This window comes from Dryobates pubescens, chromosome 22 (genome assembly GCF_014839835.1).
Source record: "Dryobates pubescens isolate bDryPub1 chromosome 22, bDryPub1.pri, whole genome shotgun sequence".
In the NCBI taxonomy this organism is placed as follows: Eukaryota; Metazoa; Chordata; class Aves; order Piciformes; family Picidae; genus Dryobates; species Dryobates pubescens.
The window spans coordinates 2,828,321-2,852,266 of record NC_071633.1 but is presented as its reverse complement, the minus strand read 5'-3'; the positions used below and the strand labels follow the sequence as shown (position 1 = coordinate 2,852,266).

Sequence of the window (23,946 nt, the reverse complement as noted above, 5' to 3'; positions counted from 1 at the left end):
AAAGGAGAGCACTGGTGCTATTTGTTTTTACAAACTCACTGTGCAATTACTCCAAAGGGACTGCTATAAAACACTGAACCTTCACAGATGTTAGTATGGCCTCAGTTTTGTTCAGAAATTGATCAATTCAAGACTGCAGGACAAGAAGCTTTTTGCTTAGTGATGTTATTAACATCCTGTTTTGAACCAACCCAGGAATGCAAGCTGTCCTTTCACAAGATACCTTTGATCAGAGGAAAGAACTGCCTGGCTGTCATGCTGAAGACCATGAATAGCACAAAGGCAGCTGAAGATTGTTGTGCATTGAGACATCCTGTTGTGATTAGATATCCATTACTACAGACAAAGAGATCAGTGACCTACTGATCACATTTCAGAACTGTGGAGTACATTTTCTCATGTTCTGCACAGCAAGTGAACTGCTATCCACAGAACTCACTTCTTCCTCCAGCATGCTGGTAGAGATGTGCCCTGGAACACTCCTCATGAAACAGCAGGGAGTCACAGGCTTTACTGTAATCCAGTAATCCATTAACTCCTTGTCCTCATAAAGGAAGGAAAATACATGCAGAAGAGCACACAGCATTTTCTAAATCCTACCATAATTCAGAAATTCTAATTGCAGGAATTTAATACAAGCTTATTAAATTTAAGTGCTTACCTATGGTTTTTGAACTAGGCACTACAGGCTAAGGAAAACACAGCTCAAACTGTGAAAGACTTTTGAGGAGCAACTGCAGAGACCAGATGAACTGTAACCTTACTAGAAGTTCATAGCTGAGTGACTTTATGACATAAAACATCTATGTGGTGGCTCAGTTGACAAAACTACATTGATTCCTATCAAAAGAACAGCTTTAAGCCAAGATGATATGCAAAACCAGAAATGCAAGGTTAGGCTCCTACATAAAGCAGCTCTTCCTCCTTCCTGGACTGAGCAACATTTAATTAATCATTTCCTTGAACAGTATTTCCACACTGCTACACCTCTTTCAACAGGGTAAGGCACTGTTTGCACTCATTTACTACAAGTCACTGTGGACTCTTCTACCTCAGTTTACCTTTGAACAGCAGAACAACCTGAGGCTTACCCAAAGTCTCCTAGCTTAACTATCACTTCTAAACTATTTCAGGGGCCCTAATGAAAATCCTATAGGAGCTTACTAATTGATGCAGCTATATAGTGGCCTCTACAACAGTCCTTAACTTCCTCTTACTAGTCCTGATGGGCAGCCTTTCCCCAAAGATTTTCAGATTCGGCAGATGTCACATTCTCCAGTGTCTCTAATGGAGATGTTGGAGGTCACATGGAAGATTCTAGCTCTTTACTACCTCTCATCAATTAATTATCATCTTTGCCTACTCTCCTCTTTCCTCAGCCAAACACACACAAAATGAATAAATGTAGAAAAAAAGGCCAATCAACTTAAAAACAAAACAGCAAACCAACCACTCAAACCCCCCCAGCCCCTCAATGTTCCATGAAGTGACCACAAAAAGGTAAGGCAGAAGCCATGGGCAGAACACTTGTTTCTTTTTACACACCCTCCTCAGATTAATCTTATGCTAATTGTGTTTTCCTTAAATCACTCTCCTGCAAATAGTAGCAAGTGATGCAAGACTTAGTGCTTATTATAGCTCTAAGCAGCATGCTCTCAGGGGTTTTTCAGGCCAGAAACTGTCCATAATGCATGAGTGGCCACAGCTCTGCAAGAGAAACTGGAGAGCAAACCAAGATGCCTTGCCTTCAAGGTTCTTCAGAGGTAAGTATTCTAAGAATACAACAGAGAGATGCAATTGACTGTCTACTGAAGCAACTCAAGCCCTACTTTAGAACTACACCTAATGCAAATAACCTACGCCTCAAAAGGAGCAATATGGTAGCTTTAGCCTACATGCTGAAAGCCCTACAGCTGACATACAGCTCTAAAACAAGCTGTATGTGCCCAACTCACCCTTTGTGAAGTCTGCTTCACTGTGTGGCTGTTCTCAGGGAGAACAAATAACTCAATACATACCCATGTGTTCATCTAATTCACATGCCTGCCCCTCCCACATGCACAGGTAATGCACTACATTGCCTACCAACCAATTATAAGGGTGATCATCATACGATGAATTTCATGAACCAACCTTATTTAATCCCCAGCTGCTTATCCCTAACCTGATGGACCAGTTCCAAACTCAGTCAAGCAAAGCTACTGAAGTCAGACATCAAAAGGCAGCAGCCTCTGGACACCGTCTGGCGCAAAGCAGAATTAATGCATAAGTTCTATGAGATAGGATGCACCTTAGTTTAACATATCTGCTGGGCTTTATTTAACAACAAAAAACAGAACAGAATAGAATATACCCCAAGAAGAAACAGTATCTTGGAACAGAACAAACAGCTGGAAAAGAAACAAAAGGAATTCTTCCTCCCTCTTTTAAGGTCACATGAACAGGTAAGACACTTATCTGAAGCAGTGAGGGAAATGAACTGTCTTAGCTTCTGCAATAGCCTGCCCCAAAAGCAGCTTTTGCCCCTACACAGGCCCATTTCACCAACCCAAGAGCAGATGACTTCCCAATGTCACAGTGCAGAAAAGGGTTACCAGGAGTAGCTACACTTAATGTCATAAAAAATGATTTCTACACCACCTTCGAAAAGGAGAAAAGCAAGCAGGGTGAACTGGAGGAGATGCTGTGGTTGCAACAGAATAGGCTGTGACAAGTGACTGAGAAGTACTTCATCTCCAGAGAAGCATAATGCTGTTCTCAAAAAAAAAAGAAAACTGCCTCCTGATGATGTATCTGTCAGCTAAGACAGCTGGAGAGTTTACAACACACCATCTTGCACAAGCCAAATCGCTTCAGTAGCTCTGCAGCGCACACACAAAACATTTAACACACCACTTCAGACTAAGTATTTCTTGCAGGAGCCCATATGGGCCTGCTTAGATTTTTGGTTCGTGAGGCACATCATCCAAGCAGCAACAAGGACTGATCCTAACCTGAACTCTTAAGTCTGGATGGCACTTCACCAAACCCCAACTTCAGCAAGGCTTTTGACCCCATCTCCCATAATGTCCTCACAGGGAAACTCTGGAAGTGAGGACTAAATGAGTGGACAGTGAGGTGGATTGAGAACTGGTTGTACTCAGAGGGTTGTGATCAGCAGTACAGAGTCTAGTTGGAGGCCTGTAGGTTGTGATGTTCCCCAGGGGTCATGACTGGGTCCAACACTGCTTCACCGATTACCTGGGTGAATGGACAGAGTGGACCCTCTGCCAGTTTGCTGATGATACAAAACAGTAAGACCTGGACAGGCCAAAGAGCTGGACAGAGGGAAACCTCATTATGTTTAATGAGAGCAAAAGCAGAGTCCTACACCTGGGAAGGAATGACCCCCTGTAGCAGTGCAAGTTTTAGGGGCTGACCTGCAGCTCTACAGACCTGGGAGTGCTGGCAGACAAGTTCACCAAGTGCCAAGCGCTCTCGTAGCCAAGGCAGCAAATGGTCTCCTCTAAGCAACAAAACAGTGTACAGGAAGCTGCCCTGAAACAAAATTCTGGAGAGCTATCAGGAACAGCAAGACAATTAATTTTCTTATACTATCAGATTTTGAAAATTGTGATTTGTACAAGTAAGAAATACTTTGCTTCCAAAAAACTCACTCAATATTATAGCCAAGAGCCAAGTCAAAGCATTCAGAAGCACTTTGGCCCCTAGCAATAAATCACAACGGCTGCCACAAGGAGTATGCTGACTTTTTAACAAGCTGCTTTACAGACTTCCAAGAAGCCAGTGCATTTTTAGCAGAATTTTTAAATCACATTGAAAGCAATTCTTGTATTCAAAGTCACAGTTGGCACAGAAGCATTTAACACACAGATGATGAAGTTTAATAGATAACCCACAAGCCAAAACCATGCTAACTGACGAAGAAGTGACAATGGACCTTTCAACTATTAAAGACAGTCTGAGAGCCATTCCTTCACTCACCATCAACTAGAGTTGTGAGCACTGGAAACTGCTAACAAGCCTGTAGCAGGCTGGGCAAGACAAGCATCACTCTCAGATCTGTAAGAAAATAAGCTTTTAAGAGAGTGATGCATGACTCAGTGCTGCAGATGCTGTAGGTACAAATGCCCAAGAAAGAAAACCGAATGTAACATGATGAAGCACTTCCAAAGGTAGACAGTCTGAATTGACTTCAGCATCCCCCTGAAGTTTAGGTTATGTTATTACCTGGAAATCACATGCATGCATCCAGCTGAGCAACTCTATCATTTCAGCAGCACCTCTAACGCAGATTCTGCATCAGTGCAGAATAGCTCAGGGTTGTAGTTGATTGCAGGCTCCTGTTCAGCCTGCAGTGTGCACAGGGGCATAAGAAGGCCAATGGCATCCTGGCCTGCATCAGGAAGAGTGTAGCCAGCAGGAGCAGGGAAGTCATTCTGCCCTGTACTCAGCACTGGTTAGGCCACACCTTGAGTCCTGTGTCCAGTTCTGGGCTCCTCAGTTCAGGAAAGATGTTGAGATGCTGAAAGGTGTCCAGAGAAGGGCAAGAAAGCTGGGGAGGGGTCTGGAGCACAGCCTTGTAAGGAAGGACTGAAGAAGATGGGGTTGCTTAGCCTGGAGAAGAGGCAACTCAGGGGAGACCTTCTTGCTCTCTAGAACTACCTGAAGAGAGGCTGTAGCCAGGTGGGGGTTGGTCTCTTCTCCCAGGCAACCAGCACCAGAACAAGAGGACACAGTCTCAGGCTGCACCAGGGGAGGTTTTGGCTGGAGGTTAGGAAGAAGTTCTTCCTAGAAAGAGATTGGCCATTGGAATGGCGGTAGAGTCACCACCCCTGGAGGTGTTTAAGAGACTGGATGAGGCACTTGGTGCCATGGTTTAGTTGATTAGATGGTGTTGGGTGATGCATTAGATTTGATGATCTCGAAGGTCTTTTCCAACCTGGTTAATTCTATTCTTTCATTAAAAAACTATGCACCATGTTTCAACATCTCTCAATCTAGAAGGGTTGTAGGTGATCTAAAAAGCATCAGGCCCTTAAGGCAGCATTGCAGCAAGAAAAGAGTCTACCAAAACCAGCTTTAAGACTGAAATTCAGAATGCCAGCAGACATTCTGCACATCAGCCCAGTGGCAGATCTTCAGTCCACTTTTAAGGCCATAAACAGAGGTTAAGAGCTGCACTTGGTGTCTAACTTCCCTCCCATTTCTGAACAGGAGCGTTTGCTTAGATGTCCAAGATGTGTCCGCCTAAACAACTGCTTTTTGTTCTTGACAGACACCTAGCTCCCCACTCCGATGAGGGAAAAGATGAAACTTAAGCCAATACCAGTGCCTCCAAAGCACAGTCTCTAGAGGGTGCTCTCAAGTTTTACTCAGCGCCTGACAACACTGGGAGCTCACTTAAAGGACGACCCAAAGGCCATCAGAGGGCTATCTGGAAGCTGCATAGATCACCTGCTAATGGGAACTATCAGCCTTTTCGCAGCTATTTAAAAGCTAGAGTTACTTTCATCATCATTATGATGATGACGAAGATACAAAAGTAATTACAGCTCCCTAACAGCTCTCTAGGTAGGGACAAACCATTGGAGAAAGGTCAATATTCGTTTAAATAGTGAAAATGTTAGCATCTTACTCGTTTTACTACAAAGTTGCATCAAGACTTGTCACTCTTGCAGACACAAAGAGTGAGGGGATTGTTGTCCAAGCTGGACAGAGAGGTGGTTGTTCCATCAGAGTTCCCACACTGTCTGTGCACTAGCAAGCCTGGGGGGAAAAATCAGTAGTTAATTTATTCAATCCTACTTCCTTCAACCTTGTTATTCCACATCTCTAAACCTAGGTGAGGAAACCAAGAGCTAAAATGTTCATCTTGTTTTCATTGGAATTCAGTGGAAGGGAATACAAGAGCGATGCTAACCAACACAAACCATGTTTGAAGAATAAAATCATACCACTTCCAGCTAATTGACTGAAAACATTAAAACAAGTAGTGGGTAGATACATCAGCAAGTCTCCTCAAATACTCTGACAGCAGGTGAAGCTGTTACATGTGCAGCTTGCATACAATGCAAGATGCTCAGTAAATAATTGAGCCAAACAGACAAAGCACAGGAGCCTTCACACAACCTTGAGCTGACGCAGCAGGCAAGCCTTCCACACTTACAGGAGTGAAGCCTGAAGACATCTAAGGCTCTGCAAGCCTGTTCTGAAAGAGGCTTCTGCTGTAAGGAAGATTAATAACCTTGACTTTTAAACACAAATCCCCTGTTTAGACAACTGGAAGTTCAAATCACCTGAATTTACTTCAAGGGAACTCTACATTTAAACAGCCTCATTTTATTGGTGTAATTTTCTCCTCTTTTCTTATATTAGAAGTCATCAACAAGAAGAGCTTTCCAAGCTGGTGCAGTTCTCTCAAGCCCAGTTAGATCATCATAATTTGCATTAAAAAGCCTTCTCCAAATCCACTCTCATCCGTTAGATAGGAACTCTTACTGCCACGGCTTTTAAAGTAGCCTCAAGTAATCTGCAGACACACACACAGGTGGACAAAATAAAGCTGTTTCATCACACCAACCACAGTGACCTTAGCCCTTCCCCCGGCGATTTCTGCCACATCATACACTTAGATCTCCAACTCCGATTAATATTAAACTCCTATCATATGCGATTCTCAGTCACAAAAGGAAGCTGAGCACTGAAGGGTGGCCCCAGACATACATCTTCCCTCTGCCTTCCCCGGCAGCGGCGGCGGCGGCTCCGCACTCCCGCTCTCTGCATTGCACACTCACGGGCACGCCGCCCGCTCTCCCCTGCGGGGGACACTCAGTCCCTCACACCCTTCCCCATCCCACTGTTGGCGGCACAGATCCAGAACGCTTGTTTCTGTCACTGCAGAAGCCCAGAGCCCATTCGAGCACAGGCATACCCGGGGAAGGCCCTGCTCAGGCCGTCTCACAGAGGCCTGCTTTCCCTCCGTGACGTTCTCAATCGAAAGCCATTCACCAAGCTGGAAAGGGACCAGCACGCCTCCCCCGGGCCGCCGCAAACCCACCCGCACCCCCGGCCCCCGGCGGCTTCGCCTCGGCGCCCTAGAAACAACGGCGGCGGCGGGCACCGGCGCCTCGGCACCCCGCTTCCGCGGGGGCTGGCACCCCAGCTCCGCTCCGACACGGCGAGGCAAAGGCGGCGGAGGGAAGCGTCCCAACGGAGCCCCTCAGGAGGCACGAACCCACCCAAGCCCGCAGCCCAGGGCCTCGGGCAGCTCCCCCCGCGCCGCGCAGCCTCCCCCGCCGCCCCCCGGGGCGCGTCGCCATTTCGTGAGGCGGCAGCGCTGCGAGAGCCCGCGGCGGGCACAGGGGGAGGAGGAGGGCACCGCGGAGGGGATCGAGGGAAAACGGCCACGGCCCCACGGCCCATGGCAACGACCGGCCCAGCCCGGCCCAGGCCCCAGCCCAGCCCCGTCGTGCTTCAGGCGCCACTCACAGTTCCGGATATCGGAGATGAAGACCGCCAGGCCTCGCATCCCATCGCCCTTCGATACGGCAGGCATGGTGGCGAGCGATCGGGGCCGCCCTGCGACGCGCCAAACCCCCACAAGAAGCCCGGCAGCCGCCGCCCGCTCTCCCCGCGGGGCTCTTCAGGCCGCTGCTGCCGCCGCCGCCGCCTCTGCACCGCGCACGCGCCGGGACGGCTCCCGCGCCCCCGCCAGCCGCGGCCGCGCGGCGCTCTGTCGCCCCCTGGCGGGCAGGGGCGGCAACGCCGCGTGCCTCCCGGGGCCTCCTTCCAGCCGCCGCCGCCGCTGTGGAGAGTTAGGGCCCGGGTCTCCCCCCCAGGGTGCTCCCGCAGAGCCCGGGTGATCCTGCCGCCTTGGAGGCGATTACCATCACCGCCACTAAACCGGCCCGGGCCGGCCTGAGGTGCGGAAGGCAGGCGGCACTGCCCCGTGAAGGGTCAGCGGGGCGGCTTCTGCCCTGCATCCCAGGGTGAATCCTCCGCGGGTCCCTGCTGGGGAAGGGCCTGATCTGCTGCTCTCCTGGTGACCCCAGTGATCCACAACAGTTACCGTTGCTGAGGGAGAAATACCGGATGTGCAAGTGCCTTAGAGGAGGGAGAGGGATGGCAGAGCAGGAGACAAGGAGATGTCAGCTCACGGGTAAGCTCTGACGGCCCAGGGTATTGTACTGGGGCACCGAGAGGAGCGTGGGCAGCAGGACAGGGCAGCACAGCAGCTGGAGGCGCTGCTGGATACTTACACAGTGAAATGCACAAGTCACACCTCATGTCAACACCTACTCTTGACATGGCTCAATTCTTGCTTCCCATTACAGTGACCAGCAGGACACGGCAGCTGATTCGCCCCCTACACTCTTCTCTGTGAGGAGTGGCTGAGAGCAGCCTGGAGGAGGAGGCCTTGGGGCTGTCAGGTGGTGACAAACTCCCCAGGAGCCAGCACTGGGCCCTGGCAGCCCAGAGCCAGCTGAGTGCTGAGCTGCATCCAGAGCAGGGAGAGCAGCAGCACAGGGAGGGGATTCTGCCCCTCTGCTCTGCTCTGCTCAGCCCCCACCTGCAGCACTGCCTCCAGCTCTGGGGCCCCCAGCACAAGAAGGACCTGGAGCTGCTGGAGAGGGCCCAGAGGAGGCCACAAAGATGAGCAGAGAGATGGAGAACCTCTGCTATAGGGCCAGGCTGGGAGAGCTGGGGCTGTTCAGCCTAGAGAAGAGAAGGCTCCAAGGAGACCTCAGAGCAGCCTTCCAGTACCTGAAGGGTCTGTACCCCCTCCAGGAGAGCTGGGGAGGGACTTTTGACAAGGGCTTGTAGTAATCAAATGAGAGGGAATGGGTTGAAACTTGAGGAGGGCAGATTCAGACTAGAGATGAGGAAGAAACTTTTAACAGTGAGGGTGGAGAGACACTGGAACAGGTTGCGCAGGGAAGTTGTGGATGCCTTCTCCTTTGCAGGTGTTCAAGGCCAGGTTGGATGAGGCCTTGAGCAACCTGGGCTGGTGGAAGATGTTTCTAGAGCCCATGGCAGGGGGTTGGAACTGGATGATCTCTAAGGTGCCTTCCAACCCAAACCATTCTGTGTTTCTATGACTGTTTCTAAACTGTGGAGACTGGGACACAGACCCTCTGGTATGATCCAGATCTTGCTTTCCACTGAGTGGACTGACAAGAGGCCATGCCTCAGTGCTCCAGCTCAAAAGGATCCCCAAAACAGTGCACAGGATCTACTTCATGTACCCTGTGTGCTCACTCTGAACTTCTGCCAGTCCAAGAGCTACCATATGAGCCACTGTGTGCCCAGGTGGCCAAGAAGGCCAGCAGCATCCTGGCCTGGATCAGCAACGGTGTGACCAGAGGGAGTAGGGCAGGGATCATCCCTCTGTATTTGGCAATACTCAGTTCAGTTTCAGACTCCTCACTCAGTGAATGACATTGAGGTGCTGGAGTGGGTCTAGAGAAGGGGAACAAAGCTGGGAAAGGGTCTGGAGAACAGGGCTGGGGAGGAGCAGCTGAGGGAGCTGGGGGTGTTTAGCCTGGAGAAGAGGAGGTTGAAGGGAGACCTTATCGCTCTCTACAACTCCCTAGGGGGAGGCTGAAGCCAGGTGGGGTGGGTCTTTTCTCCCAAGGAAAAAGTGATAGGATGAGAGGAAACATCCTGAAGTTGTACCAGGGGAAGGTTTAGGTTGGACATTAGGAATAATTTCTTCCCCAAAAGGGTTGTCAAGGTCTGGAACAGACTGTCCCCACCAGTGGTGGTCTCCCCATCCCTGGAGTGATTAAAAAACCATGTAGATATGGTGCTGAGGGACATGGTGTGATGGTGACCTGGCAGTGCTGGGTTAAGGGTTGGACTCAATGATCTTAAAGGTCTCTTCTAACATAAACAATTCCATGATTCTTTTTCATTCTATATGCAGAGCCATCCTTTGCCACATACCTCCTGTGAGCCTGCCCTCAGTTGCCTAAGTGACACAGTTGCTTAGCACTGTGATTCACACTCCTGTGACTCCTTGGACATGAAGCTGTGCGTAGCCCAGGCCACGTGTTTCTCATGAAGGCTGCAACACAGTCTCCCAGGCCACATCTGCTCCTGCTACTGGAAACATCTCAAGATTAAACTGTCTTGTACCAAGGAGGTAGGGTCTGCACTGAGCAATTAATCACATTGGCTGAAAGTTGATTCAAATTGGCCTACTCTGCCTAACCAAAAGTATGCTGAGGGTTTCAGTCATAATGCAAGTGATTAGTATACTTAGTGGATTATAAGGACCTGAAGATTAAGGGCTACTGCAGATCAGTCTGTCATTTCATCTGTTTGCCTGCACATTTCAAGCCATTTCATCTCACCTGTTGTTGGGGGGAGGGTTGTTTGCTTGTTTTTCTTTTTTCCCCTGAATTGAGTCTTGTGTCTAGCTTGCAGCTGCAGCCTGTCATCCAGAAAGAGACTCAGCCTTGATCTGACACCATTAAATTCACCTTTTTTTTCCCCCCCATGGTTAATCCTTCTCATTTACAGTTTGCTTCTTACTTAGATTTACCAAGCTCCACTGCCTTTAAGTTAATGACAGCCCTTTCTTTCGTGGATGAAGAACTGCAGAGTGCTTGTTTCTCTCTCTCTGATACTGGCTGCACACCTCAGGCCATCTCTCAAGTGTCTGTTCTGTGTGTTTGCTGGGTGTGTTGTTAGATGACTGCTTCTTATTTGTGTAGGTATCTATTAGAAAGACAAGATGACAGCCTGTGGGAGTCACTCATATATCTGTTTCTCCCTGGATCCAGAGAATCTGAGTTCACAGTAATCACAGTATAACCAAGGCTGGAAGAGACCCCAAGGATCATCAAGTCCAACCTGTCCCAACAGACCCCACAACTAGACCATGGCACCAAGTGCCACGTCCAATCCCCTCTTGAACACCTCCAGGGACGGGGATTCCACCACCTCCCTGGGCAGCCCATTCCAATGATGAACGACTCGCTCAGTGAAGAACTTTTTCCTCACCTCGAGTCTAAACCTCCCCTGGCACAGCTTGAGACTGTGTCCCCTTGTTCTGGTGCTTTTTGCCTGGGAGAAGAGACCAACCCCTTCCTGTCTACAACCACCTTTCAGGTAGCTGTAGAGGGCAATGAGGTCACCCCTGATCCTTCTCTTCTCCAGGCTAAACAACCCCAGCTCCCTCAGCCTCTCCTCACAGGGCTGTGCTCAAGGCCTCTCCCCAGCCTTGTTGCCCTTCTCTGGACACCTTCAAGTCCTTCCTAAACTGAGAGGCCCAGAACTGGACACAGTACTCAAGGTGTGGCCTAACCAATGCAGAGTACAGGGGCACAATGACTTCCCTGCTCCTGCTGGCCACACTATTCTTAATACAGGCCAGGATGAATCCAAGAGTAGCTGTGCAGCCACAGGCCATCATGCACAACTAGTCTTGGATTCAACTCAGATTCTCTACACCTGTGTGTTTATATTAAACAAACCTCTGCTTTTTCATGGCTTTACAAGCAGATCTGGCTGCTTAACAGCAATTTATGTTTCTTTTAGAAGCTGAAAACTTAAGATGTCACCAGGTAGGAGATTGTGCTTTAGGAAAACAAAGTACCTGTGGGTTTTTTTTTAAGCTTTCTGAGTCAGCCAAAATGTTGAACTGATGTCTACTCTTAAGAGCACAGTGACACCTAAAGGCTGAGCACACCAGTCCTGTCTGGCTGCATTGCAGTCTATGCTGCAGCTGCAAGTCATGCAGGTGCACTTCAACTTCTCTTTAAGCAGTGCCTTAAATACTGCTACCAGAATCACTGTGGCAGTATCAAGCTAAGCAAGGGCTGCAAATTCTGCTTGGGAACTGGGGTAAATACTCAAGTAGTGAACCCATGTGGAGCTCTCTATAATTGCTGAATATTTCTATATACTGCTGAATACTTCCTTTGAAGGGGCTCAGTATGCAGCACTCATGCCTCCATTGGTTTATGTCAGCCTCCTTTGACTGACTTGAGAGGCTTTACTATATTCATCCTTGCTGCCTGCCTGCTTGTTTTTTGCCTCAACAAAGGCTTATGCAGTCATGGCAAGTGTGCAGGTCTGCCCTTATGGCCTCATAATTTAAAACTTACTAGCCCATTTCAGACAGTTTTGGTACAGAAAAGCTAAAATTGTTATGTGACTCAATAGCAATGTTGGGGCAATCCCAGGCACTGATATAGGCTGGGCAGGGACTGGCTTGAGAGCAGCCCTGAAGGAAAGGACTTGGGGGTGCTGGGGGAGGAGAAGCACAGTATGAGCCAGCAGTGAGCACTTGCAGCCCAGAGAGCCAAGCAGAGCCTGGGCTGCAGCCAGAGAAGTGTGGCCAGCAGGGCCAGGGAGGGGATTCTGCCCCTCTGCTCCACTCTGCTGAGACCACACAAGGAGCACTGTGTCCAGTTCTGGAGCCTCTGTTCCAGGAAGGATCTGGAGGTGCTGGAAGGTGTCCAGAGAAGGGCCACGAGGAGGGGCAGAGGGCTGGAGCTGCTCTTCTATGAGGACAGACTGAAAGAGTTGGGGTTGTTCAGCCTGGAGAGGAGAAGGCTCTGAGGAGACCTTCTTGTGGCCTTCCAGTATCTGAAGGGGGCTCCAAGCAAGCTGGGGAGGGACTTTTGAGGGTGTCAGGGAGGGATAGGACTGGGAGGAATGGATCCAAGCTGGCAGGGGGTAGATTTAGATTAGACATTAAGAAGAAAAATAGAAATGAGTATATTCAGATTGGGTGAGAGCCTGGCACAGGTTGCCCAGGGAGGTGGTGGATGCCTCATCCCTGGAGGTTTTAAAGGCCAGGCTGGATGGGGCTCTGAACAACCTGCTCCAGTGTGAGGTGTCCCTGGCTATGGCAGGGGGGTTGGAACTGGGTGATCCTTGAGGTCCCTTCCAACCCTGACAATTCTGTGATTCTGTGATCAATAGCTGGAGGAAAGAGCCTGTAATGGTCTCCAAATGAGCCCTGACTGAAAGCAGCTCTGTAATGTGAGCTCAGCTGTTCCTGCACAGCACAGAGTTCACACCAGGCACAGCCTTGCACAAACACACTGAGTTAATAAATCTGGAAAACGTTTTGGTTTGAGCTTGACATCTATAAAACAGCAGCCTGTGAAAACCCAGACTTCATTAATGCCATCCACCCCAAATGCTCTGATTTTTATTTTTTAAAGGGATTTTTAATTACTGCAAAATCAGCATTAAAGGGGAAACAGTCTCCAGAACTGCTTTCCTACTGCACTGAGTGTTTTGCAGCACACTGTCTGCCAACAAATCCCCAATGTTTATCCCTTCTTTTCCTTGTCATACCTTGGCTGCTTCAGTCATTTCCAGCATTTCATTGCCTTTGGGTACACAGACTTGAACAGTTGCACTGACCTTCACAAAATGTTGCCACTAAACTGAATGGGTTTAGCTGGTGAGTGTCAGCTCTGGGAGCTACACAAAGGGAATTGTTCCTTTCCCTTTGTTACTTCTGTCAGATTTGTCCCTCACCCCATCAGTCATTCCTTCCTTCTGCTCCTTATGGTCATTCTAACCATCACTGGAAGCAAATAGAGCTAAGAAGCAAACAGAATTGCTAGCTTCTCCATATAGAGACACTCAGTCATCTTTCTCTTCCTGACAGCTAACATTCATTATCCATTAGCTCTGAGGAGACTTCCAGTGGCCTTCCAGTATCTGCAGGGGGCTACAAGAAAGTTGGGGAGGGACTTTTTAGGGTGTCAGGGAATGATAGGACTGGGAGGGTGTGGGGATGGGGCAATGGAGCAAAACTAGAAGGGGGAGATTCAGATTGGATGTTAGGAAGAAATTCTTCCCCATGAGGGTGGTGAGACACTGGCATAGGTTGCCCAGACAGGTGGTTGGGGGCCCATCCCTAGAGTTTTTTAAGGGCAGGATCTGAGCAACCTGATTTAGTGTGAGGTGTCCCTGCCCATGGCAGGGGGCTTGGAACTGGATGGTCCTTGAGGTCCCTTCCAACCCTGACAATTCTGTGATTACCAGAGAGCCCAAGTTTATCACTGCCATGCCAGTGTGTCAGATGTGCTGCTTCCAAGATGAAGAAATACAAGGTTAGGATAATATCACTATCATGGAGCCCTAAACTTCCAGATACTTGTGTTGGATCTGCCTAGATCTTTTCTTTCCAGTGAGCTCCTCAATGACCAGAAGATGTTTACACCCAAACCACTAGGTTTATATTGAAATAGAATACTCCAGCTTTAAAAAAAACTCTAAGAGAGCAGAGGAGATGAAATAAATGTGAATAAAGGTTTAACAAATGATCTCTTTTGACACCTGCATGCTGGCAGGTTAATGTCAGCCCTCTGGGTGGCTTTGTCAGTTGCAATAAACTGGAAAACCCCTTCTAGTTCACAGGAGGATTTTTCATTTAGCTTCTGAGGTCCTTCTGCTGTTTCTCTTTGCCCACTTTCTCCTTAACTACAGGCTCCCACTCATGCTGCCACACCATTTGTATTTCTGAGTATGCCAGGAAAGCAGCACACTTCTACTCTTCCCTAAGTGTCCTAACTTACTCAAGTAGAATCATACAATGCTCTGAGTTGGAAAGAACCTCCCAAGCTCATCCAATCCAACCCCTCTGCACTCAGCAGGGACATCCTCCACTAGATCAGGTTGCCCAGAGCCCTGTCCAGCCTCACCTTTCATATCTCCAGGGATGGGGCCCCAACCAACTCCCCAGGCAACCTGTTGCAGTGTTCCAGCAGCCTCATGGTGCAGAACATGTACTGGGCAGGCTGCCATTAGGTCTTCCTGGAGCCTTCTCTTCTCCAGGCTGAACACCCCCAGCTCCCTCAGCCTGTCCTCATAGCAGAGCTGTTCCAACCCCCTGATCATTTTCATGGCCCTCCTCTGGACCTGCTCCATCAGGTCAATGTCCTTCCTATATTGAGGGCTCCAGACCTGCACACAGTACTCCAGGTGAGGTCTCACCAGAGCCAAGTGGCAGAATCACCTCTCTGACTCTGCTGGCAACGCTGCTTTGCATACAGCCTAGGCTGCCATCGGCCTTCTGTGCTGCAAGCTCACACCGCCTGCTCCTGTCCAGCTTCCCATCCACCAGCACCCCCAATCCTTTTCCACAGGGCAGCTTCCTATCAGCTGTGCTGCTTTTTGAAATTAATAATAATGTACAGACTGAAACCACATGAATAAACCTGATATGATCTATCACAGGCAATCATACCCCATCATTAAACTTACTTGTGCCTCTTTGAGCTGTCCACAGCTGTACAGAATGAAAGCAAAAGATTTCTTGTCAGGAATAATAAGCAAAATCAGTAATTCTGAGAATCTGAGGGGAAAAGCAAACAGGAAAATGATGATTTGATGGGAAACATCTTTGAGGCTTGGGGCTTTTTTATTTCTGGGGGGATGGGGGGTGAGTGGAAGAAAAAACAAGAGAGAGAGTTAAGAAGCATGAGATACAAGTTCCAGGAAAAGCAAAGTGAAATCTAATGAGTTACAATTAGTTACCCAGGGGGAGCTTAGGCACTGAGATGCTCAGCATCGTGGAACCCAAAGTACTTGGCTCAGGGAAAGGACTTTGTAGCACCAAGTTCAGTCCTTGAATTTGGTGAGGGCATGAAGAACACTGAAAATTGAGAAGCATAAAGATCTCCTTATCTTTAAATCACAGTATAACTAAGGTTGGAAGAGACCCCAAGGATCATCAAGTCCAACCTGTTCCAACAGACCTCACAACTAGATCATGTCAGCAAGTGCCACGTCCAATCTCCCCTTGAACACCTCCAGGGATGGGGACTCCACCACCTCCCTGGGCAGCCCATTCCAATGACGAACGACTCGCTCAGTGAAGAACTTTTTCCTCACCTTGAGTCTAAACCTCCCCTCGCACAGCTTGAGACTGTGTCCCCTTGTTCTGGTGCTGGTTGCCAGGGAGAAGAGACCAACCCCTTCCTGTCTACAACCACCTTTCAGGTAGTTGTAGAGGGCAATGAGGTCACCCCTGATCCTTCTCTTCTCCAGGCTAAATCTTGTTTAGTGGAACACTGGTCTCTGGTGGGGACTGCTCAATAGCTTGTAGATGGGTTAAAAACTTGAGTGCATTCTCACATCAGAGAGGTAAGGTCTGTGATTTCTACACAGGTAGCTGCAGGTCTCCTCAGTGGCAGCATGCAACCTGTCAGCTACTTGCAGCACACCTTTGGATCAATCCCACTAAGGCTGTTGAAAGAGAGTTAGCAGGAGAATATGATGGGAATGCAACATGGGAAATGATAGAATGGAGGCAAAACTTTTGGGTTTGTGCCCTCATGCCTTACCTCTGCTGTTCCTGCTATTTAGAAGTGTAACCTGGAAGCATTTAAAGTTTGTAAGATGAGAACAGCAGGTTACAAACCAACAGACAATCTGGTACCACATCAATTGTAAATTCCTCTAGGTACTGTAGTTACCACAGAATCACAGTATGTGAGGGGCTGGAAGGGGCCTCCACAGATCCTCCAGTCCAACCCCCCTGCCAGAGCAGAATCACCTATACCAGATAACACAGGAACACAATGAGGTGGGTTTTGAGTATCTCCAGAGAGGGAAACTCCACAACCCCCCTGGGCAGCCTGTTCCAGTGTTCTGTCACCCTCACAGGGAAGAACTTTTTTCCTTCTGCTTCCACAGAATTTCCTATGCCTCAGTTTCCACCATTGCCCCTTGTGCTGGCATTGGGCATCACCCAGCAGCGCCTGGCTCCAGCCTCTTGGCACTCACCCTGAACATCTTTAGCAATAGGAATGAGGTCACCCCTCAGGGTCCTCTTCTCCAAGCTACAGAGCCCTCAGCTCCCTCAGTCTTTCCTCATGAGGAAGATAGAATAGAATAGAATAGAATAGAATAGAATAGAATAGAATAGAATAGAATAGAATAGAATAGAATAGAATAGAATAGAATATGTTGCACTTCATCATTTTGTGGCTCTGTGCTGCACTCTTTCAAGCAGTTCCCTGGGGGCCTTCTTGAACTGAGGGGTCCAGAACTGGACACAGCATTCCAGATGTGGCCTCAGCAAGGCAGAGTAGAGGGGGAGGAGAACCTCTCTCATCCTACTAACCACAGCCCTTCTAATCCACCCCAGGATGCCACTGACCTTCTTGGCCACAAGAGCACATTGCTGGCTCATGGTCAATCTCCCATCCACTAGGACCCCCAGGTCCTTTTCCCCTTCACTGCTCTCCCACAGCTCAGTCCCCAGTCTATTAACCTTCCAGTTCAGCTTCTGGGAGGTCACACCAAGCTGTAACCAGCCCAGAAAGCAGGTCACAGAAAGGCTTCTGTTGGGAAGGCCCTGCCAGGATCTGCCAGGCTCGCCACTACATCATGACATAACACATCCATTTTTATCAAGGCTTTTGATCTGCTATTCAGTCCCTGCAAGCAGCCCACAAAATAACAGGGTTAGGTCAAAACTGCTGCTGCAGTGAAAATAGTAGTAGCACAGCCATGTTGTATGTGAAAACACAACCTGTGGAAGGCCAAAACAGAAGATAATAAAAAACTCAATTTAAACCATAAACTTTTGTTTTAAAGCCTGTTAACAGCCATCTGAGATTTGAGCCCTCCCTTCTGCACAGCTGGAGATAGCAGGATCGCTCTGCAGCCTTGTCTGTGCTGTCACTTACCCACTTACAGACACTGTTTGCTACACCAGGAGGCTCTCCAAGGGCATTCAGTTAGCCCATGAGTTGCATTTGCTTTCTTTGGGTACTGATGAGCACCAACACAACCTGCACCCTGATGTGGTCCCCCAAAGAGGTCCTTTTCCCAATGTGCAAACCCAATAGACACACAGGAGCCAGGATGTCTGCTTGCTATCAGTGCTGGGTGGTAAAATCACAAATCCAGTCCCTGTGAGCTCAAACAGCAGCAGTTTATATATTAGATTAAATTAGATTAGGCTAGTTACATCGTTTTACATCCCATAAATCATTGTACACCTGCTCCATCTCTTATCTAAGTCATTGTACTACTATCTAGTCATTATACTAAGAGGGTCTGGGATTTATATTTAAATTATTCTCCTGGAGATGTGATTTTTAGTCTTAAAATGCTTACAGGTTACAGAGGGGACACCCTGATGGTTTGATCCGTGTTCAAATCCACCTCTGGTTCATGTCAAGACATCCAGAACAAGGCATAATTTACAAAGGCAAACAGAATTTTACTGTCCTTAGGTCCTGCTCTTAATTCCTGTGTTCTGTTTCTGATCATTTTAATCTTCAAACTCATTCATGAGGGTGGTGAGAGCCCGGCCCAGGTTGCCCAGGGAGGTGGTGGAAGCCTCATCCCTGGAGGTTTTCAAGGGCAGGCTGGATGTGGCTGTGAGCAACCTGCTGTAGTGTGAGGTGTCCCTGCCCATAGCAGGGGGGGTTGGAACGGGCTGATCCTTGAGGTCCCTTCCAACCCTGACAATTCTATGATTCTGCCCTTCAGTCTTTAGACATTGAGACTTAAGCCTTCTACTCCTGTTCCCCTGGTTTCACACCAGTTCTGTTATGTACATTTTAACTCCATCCTTCTGACATGACCGGAACAGCCCAGCTGGTGCCTTTCACACAATCAGCCAGGCTGGAAAAGACCTGAGAGATCATCAAGTCTAACCTATTACCTAACACCTCCTGACAGCTAAACAATGGCACCGAGTGCCTCATCCAGGCTGTTTTTGAACACCTCCAGGGATGGGGACTCCACCACCTCCCTGGGCAGCACATCCCAATGGCCAATCTCTCTTGCTGGGAAGAATTCTTCACCTCCAGCCTGCACGGCCCCTGGCACAGCTTGAGACTGTGTCCTCTTGTTCTGGTGCTGCTTGCCTGGGAGAGGAGACCAACCCCCACCTGGCCACAACTTCCCTTCAGGTAGTTGCAGACAGCAAAAAGGTCTCCCCTGAGCCTCCTCATCCCTGGGGCGGACAGCGCTCCCGCTGCGCTCCCGCCCGGCAGCCGCCGGCCCCGCAGCCGCCGGCCCCGCCGCCATTACGGCGCCGCCCACCCGCGGCAGCCGCTCGCGCCCGCTCCCGCCGCCGCCTCAGCGCTGCTCCGTCAGCCGGCGGGGCGGCGCCGCCCGCCCCTACTTCCGAGGCGGCGGCAGCGGGCGGTAGGTGGTGGCAGCGAGCGGCGGCGGAGGAGGAGAAGAAGAAGGAAGAGGAGGGCTGGTGGGGGGCGGGCGGAGAGCCGGGCTGCGTCGGGTGGTGCGGTGGCTCCGGCGTGCGCCGCAGCCGCGCTGGGGGTGGCATGGCGCTGGGGGTGGCGTGGCGCTGGGGGTGGCGTGGCGCTGGGGGTGGCGTGGCGCTGGGGGTGGCGTGGCGCTGGGGGTGGCGTGGCGCTGGGGGTGGCGTGGCGCTGGAGGGTGGCTCCAGGGGAAACGGCTGCAGGGGTAGGCCGCGGCGGGGTTGGCGCTGAGGGAGCACTGGGGCTGCGAGGAGCGGCGCTGGTGTCTGGGGGCTGTCAGAATAGAGCACCTTGCAAGAGCAGGGTGCGTTCCGTAGGGAAAAGTTACAGAGCTGCGAGGGTGCCGGAGCAGGCTGCCCAGAGAGGTTGTGGAGCCTCCTTCTCTGCAGAGCTTCCAACCCCACATGGCCGTTGTGCTGCTGGGCAAGCTGCTGTGGGTGCCCTGCTTTGGTAGGGGGCTTGGATCTCCAAAGGTGCTTTCCAACCCCTGCCGTGCTGGGATGCTGTGTGAGGAAAGGGAGTGATGTCTACACAGGTGGGAAACGGGGTTATTCCCACGCTTTCCACTCCTGAGCCTTGCTGTAATTTCAAAACACATCAGTATGTTTGCTGGGCTTCCTTCACCAAGCGATGAACAGCAGCGGTTACCTCAGCAAAACGGGAATCCAGCTCCTTGCTGCTGGGTTTGGCGGTAAGGAGCAGGCATCGCTTCATGACAGAGGTGCTGAGGATGTTCCCGCATACCCAGCACAGCAGCTGAAAGCGGTGGTGGACCTGGATACTGTGAAATGTACAAGTCACACCTCATGTCAACGCCTGCTGTTGACCTTGCTCAATTTCTTACTTCCCCTGCTGAGTGATCAGGACACAGCAGCTGGTTCTCCCCCTATACTCTTCTCCCCATATACTCCCTGCAGCACTGCCTCCAGCTCTGAGGCCCCCAGCACAAGAAGGACCTGAAGCTGCTGGAGAGGCTCCAGAGGAGGCCACCAAGATGCTCAGAGGGCTGCAGAACCTCCCCTGTGGGGCGGCTGTTCAGCCTAGAGAAGAGATGGCTCCAGGGAAACCTTAGAGCAGTCTTCCAGTACCTGAAGGGGGCTACAGGAGAGCTGGGGAGGGACAATAGGTAATACCTTTAAGATAGATGAGGGGAGATTTAGATAAGGAAAAATGCTTTGCAGTGAGGAGTGGTGAGACACTGGAACAGATTGCTCAGGGAGGCTCATCCTGAAGGCGTACAAGGCCAGGTTGAATGAGGCCTTGAGCAACCTTGGATAGTGGGAAGTGTCCGTGCCCATAGCAAGGAGTTTGGAACTAGATAATCTTCAAGGTCACTTCTAATCCAAACCAATTCTGAATCTGTGAAAGATCCAGCATCTCTTAAATTCACTACAGTGCTCAGAGGGTGAGGGGTCTGGTTTTGGCAGCCAGGAGGTGTCCAGGGTCACTCTGGTCTTTCAGGTTTGACCTATTCTTACCTTTTCGATCTGGTTACATGTTAGATCATCCCCTAATTTGCCAGGTCCTGGACTATATTAGTTGATTTTCTCTGGGTTTGAAGGACACTTGGTTAGTTAAGGAATGATCTAGGTGAAGTGATAAGGATGCAAAAGCTCTTTGTTAGTTAAGCTGGCACAAGCTGCCCAAGCTAATTCAAGTTTGTAAACATTTTCCAACAGTTAGAACCTAGTTTCTTCTTTAAAGATAAAGCATAAATGTTAACTCTGATTTCTGGATGGTTACTGTGCCAGCCTCCAAGGTTACTTAGTTTCTTTGACCGCTTCTTTTGGATAGCCTCGATCCCTGCCAGCTTTTCTCTCTTTCATTGAAAACATCTGACTGCAAGTAGCTTACCTCAGGTTAAAGAAATTCTGGCTTGGGTAGAAACCTGGGCTCCAGATCCCCTCTTCAAAAGATGCTCTAAACCTTGAGTTTTCTGTGGTATCAGTTGAACAAGGACACAAATGAAGTCAGTATTAAATCTTGGTTGTATTTTGCGGTGACACAGGCCATAAATGAGTGCCAAGCTCGTCCAGTCCTGCTCTAGCTAGTTTCATGAGAATAAAAAAAATGGTGAAGGAAGGTTTGCAGAAGAAACTTTGGTGGAGGTCTGGTTATGTAAGGCTTGCAAAATCCACGCTTGGAGTTTTCATAAAGAGCATTTCAGGTTTGACTGATTCATGTAGCAGAGTGATGCTGTCTGCTTAGTGAACCAGTATCATGAGCAAATCATTTATGACTGGTACATGTATCATAGAATTGTCAGGGTTGGATGCTGTCTAACACCATCAGTTCAGTGGCTATTAAGTAAAGAACAAATTACTACAGTAAGGTTCCAACCAGTCACTGATGTTGGCCTGTCGACAGCAGAAACCCATTTTGCCACAGACTCAGCGCTTCCTATGGATCTGGGAGCAGATGTTGACTTAATGATAATTGACAAATGGGTATGATCATGTCAAGGAAATGAGCATGTTTGGATGTCTAATTAGTGTTCAGTGATTGAAGTTTTTTGAACCTTCTGTTCTTCAGCTGTGAAACATTAACTTCAGGGAAGTGGATGCTGTTGCTAATTGTTCCTGAAAGCGAAATCAGGCGCCTCCAAATCAATATATAGCAGCTTCTGGAAGGATTGATATCCTGTCCAAGCAGTCCAGACTTGTATTGACTATTCAGGCTCTCAATTGTTCCTCTCTGCAGAAGTTTATAGATCCTGCCAAGCTCGATGGAACAGAGCAGGTGCTGTCAAGAGCAGCCTGCTTTGTCTAATATTTCAGGATGTGGAAAACAAAGGGGGCCCAGTGACCTTGAAGGCAAGAGTAGAAGCATGACACCTTAACTGTTAGTAATGGGGAACTTTGAAGGTATAGCCATGTCGTTTTTACCCTGCCCTCTAGAGCTAAGGAGCGCTGGAAGCTGTCTGCTTTGATTTTGAAGTCTTTCTAAGGCTTGTCCAAAGCCTTCAGATAGTATTGTGCATGGTTTTTGGTGCTCTATGTCCTTTGGTGCCAGTGGCATTATGTTTTTCAAGCCCTTCAGCTGCCATCATCCTTCTGCTTTGTTCCCTCTTCACGTACTCCTCTTAACTCCTGCAATAAATACCTCACTGCTAAGCCAGCCACATCCCAATGTGCTGAAGCTTATTGAGCTGTTGATTTTTGTCTCTGCATTAGCACTGCTGGCCTCAAATAGCTGCTATTTCATCAAGTGCACTTCCATGTAACATTTGAGATTCCTTCTGCCACCGTGTTACAGCCACAGTACTCCTTCAAGGTGCTCACTCTGCCATTGTGGGATCTCATCTGATGTTTTGTACAGAAACACAATAGTGCAGCTTTGAGCAGGACTTGTTAGCAGTGCCAGCAGAGCAAGGCTCATAAGCATGACTTGAAGAAAGGAGTCTTTAAATGAGTGGTGGAAATGTGAATGCTTCAGAGGCATACAAGAGGTAGGAGAGCTTTTAGTTTGACAAAACTTCAGAATATTATGTGAATCATAGAATTGTTAGGGTTGAAAGGGACCTCAAGGGTCAGAAATGTGAATGCTTCAGAGGAACACAAGAGGCAGCAGGAGGACTTTTAGTTTGACAAAACTTCAGAATATTATGGGAAAGGGAACCCTCTCTGCTTCTCCCTCAGGATCTCATGAAAAGCAGCCTGATACTTACCTGGAGCTGCTAGTTTACTACAGAGGAAAGCTAATCCTACTTTGATATACAGAGTACCAGGTTGGAAAGGTCTCCAAGGACCATCTGGTCCAACCTTTGTAAGTGATGATGTAGTTGCAATGAGCTGGCCCAGCACCCTCTCGAGCTGTCCAGTGTAGGGGACTCCACTGCTTCCCTTGGGAGATGATTCCAAGGTCTGACTGTTCTCATGGTGGTAGTCTTCTGGAGTCCAATGGGAATCTCCCCAGCAATAACTTGTCCCCATCAGTCATTGTCTTTCCAGGGGTTTCCTTGTAAAAAGGGAGTCTTCATCTTCCTGGTAGCCACCCTTTCTGTCCTGGTCCATGGTGCTTAGGTCTGGCCTAAGCCTTCTCTTCTCCAGGCTGAACAAACCCAGGTCTCTCAGCCTGTCCTCACAAGGCAGCCCTTCCAGTCCTCTGATCATTCTTGTGGCCATTGTCTGGACACCTTCCAGCCTGTCCACATCTTCTGTTGTACAGCATGGACCACCACTCCATGCAGTGCTCCAGGTGACATGTAGAATATCCAGAAGTAGTACTGGTTGCTTTTTCTCATTCTGGTATTCTACATCCTTTTGCCCTGGTTCCCCTGATGCTAAGTATTATTTTCTCTGTTTTCTTCTTCCTTGCTTCTGGGGACTAAGCTGGAGAACCCTTGCAGCTCAAGAATGGGGAGAAGCTGTAAAACAAGCTCTGGCTGTGTTTGAAACCTTTCTTGTCAAGTCTTTCCTCTGCCACACTGAGGTGTGATGGCTAAATAGCACTGAGCAGAACTGTCCTCTACTCTTGGTTCTTTTATCTGGAGCTGGGACAAACTGTCAAAATCAGTCGTCTAGACCAGAAAGACCCCTCTTTGTTTGTTTGCTTCTTTCCCTTCCATTCTCTGTGCATCACTGCCTTGGAAAGGAGCTGAAGGCAAAATTCTCCCCTGTTGAAGTAAAGGCACGTAGCTATAAGCATACAGATGTAATTCCTTCTGTCTCTTAATGAATTGGTGACTTGCTGACTGGGTTAGGCAGGAACTTAAACAAATGATCTC

At 49.0% G+C, this 23,946-nt stretch overlaps 2 protein-coding genes across 6 annotated transcripts in view; one reads left to right on the top strand and one right to left on the bottom strand.

Moving 5' to 3' along the window:
- The window catches only part of AP2A2 (adaptor related protein complex 2 subunit alpha 2), a 58,275-nt gene extending 50,591 nt beyond the window's left edge, over positions 1-7,684 (bottom strand). For all 5 annotated transcript variants that reach the window (XM_054171531.1, XM_054171534.1, XM_054171533.1 and 2 more), the window contains exon 1: positions 7,492-7,684. In XM_054171531.1, coding sequence (XP_054027506.1) covers positions 7,492-7,558 — 67 coding nt within the window. In that variant the 5' untranslated portion in view covers positions 7,559-7,684. The remainder of the gene's footprint in view (positions 1-7,491) is intronic.
- An 11,431-nt stretch (positions 7,685-19,115) lies between these two features.
- Positions 19,116-23,946, top strand: part of CHID1 (chitinase domain containing 1) — a 164,263-nt gene continuing 159,432 nt past the window's right edge. The window contains exon 1 of the mRNA XM_054171978.1: positions 19,116-19,146. The gene's annotated coding sequence lies outside the window, so the exon portion shown is untranslated. The remainder of the gene's footprint in view (positions 19,147-23,946) is intronic.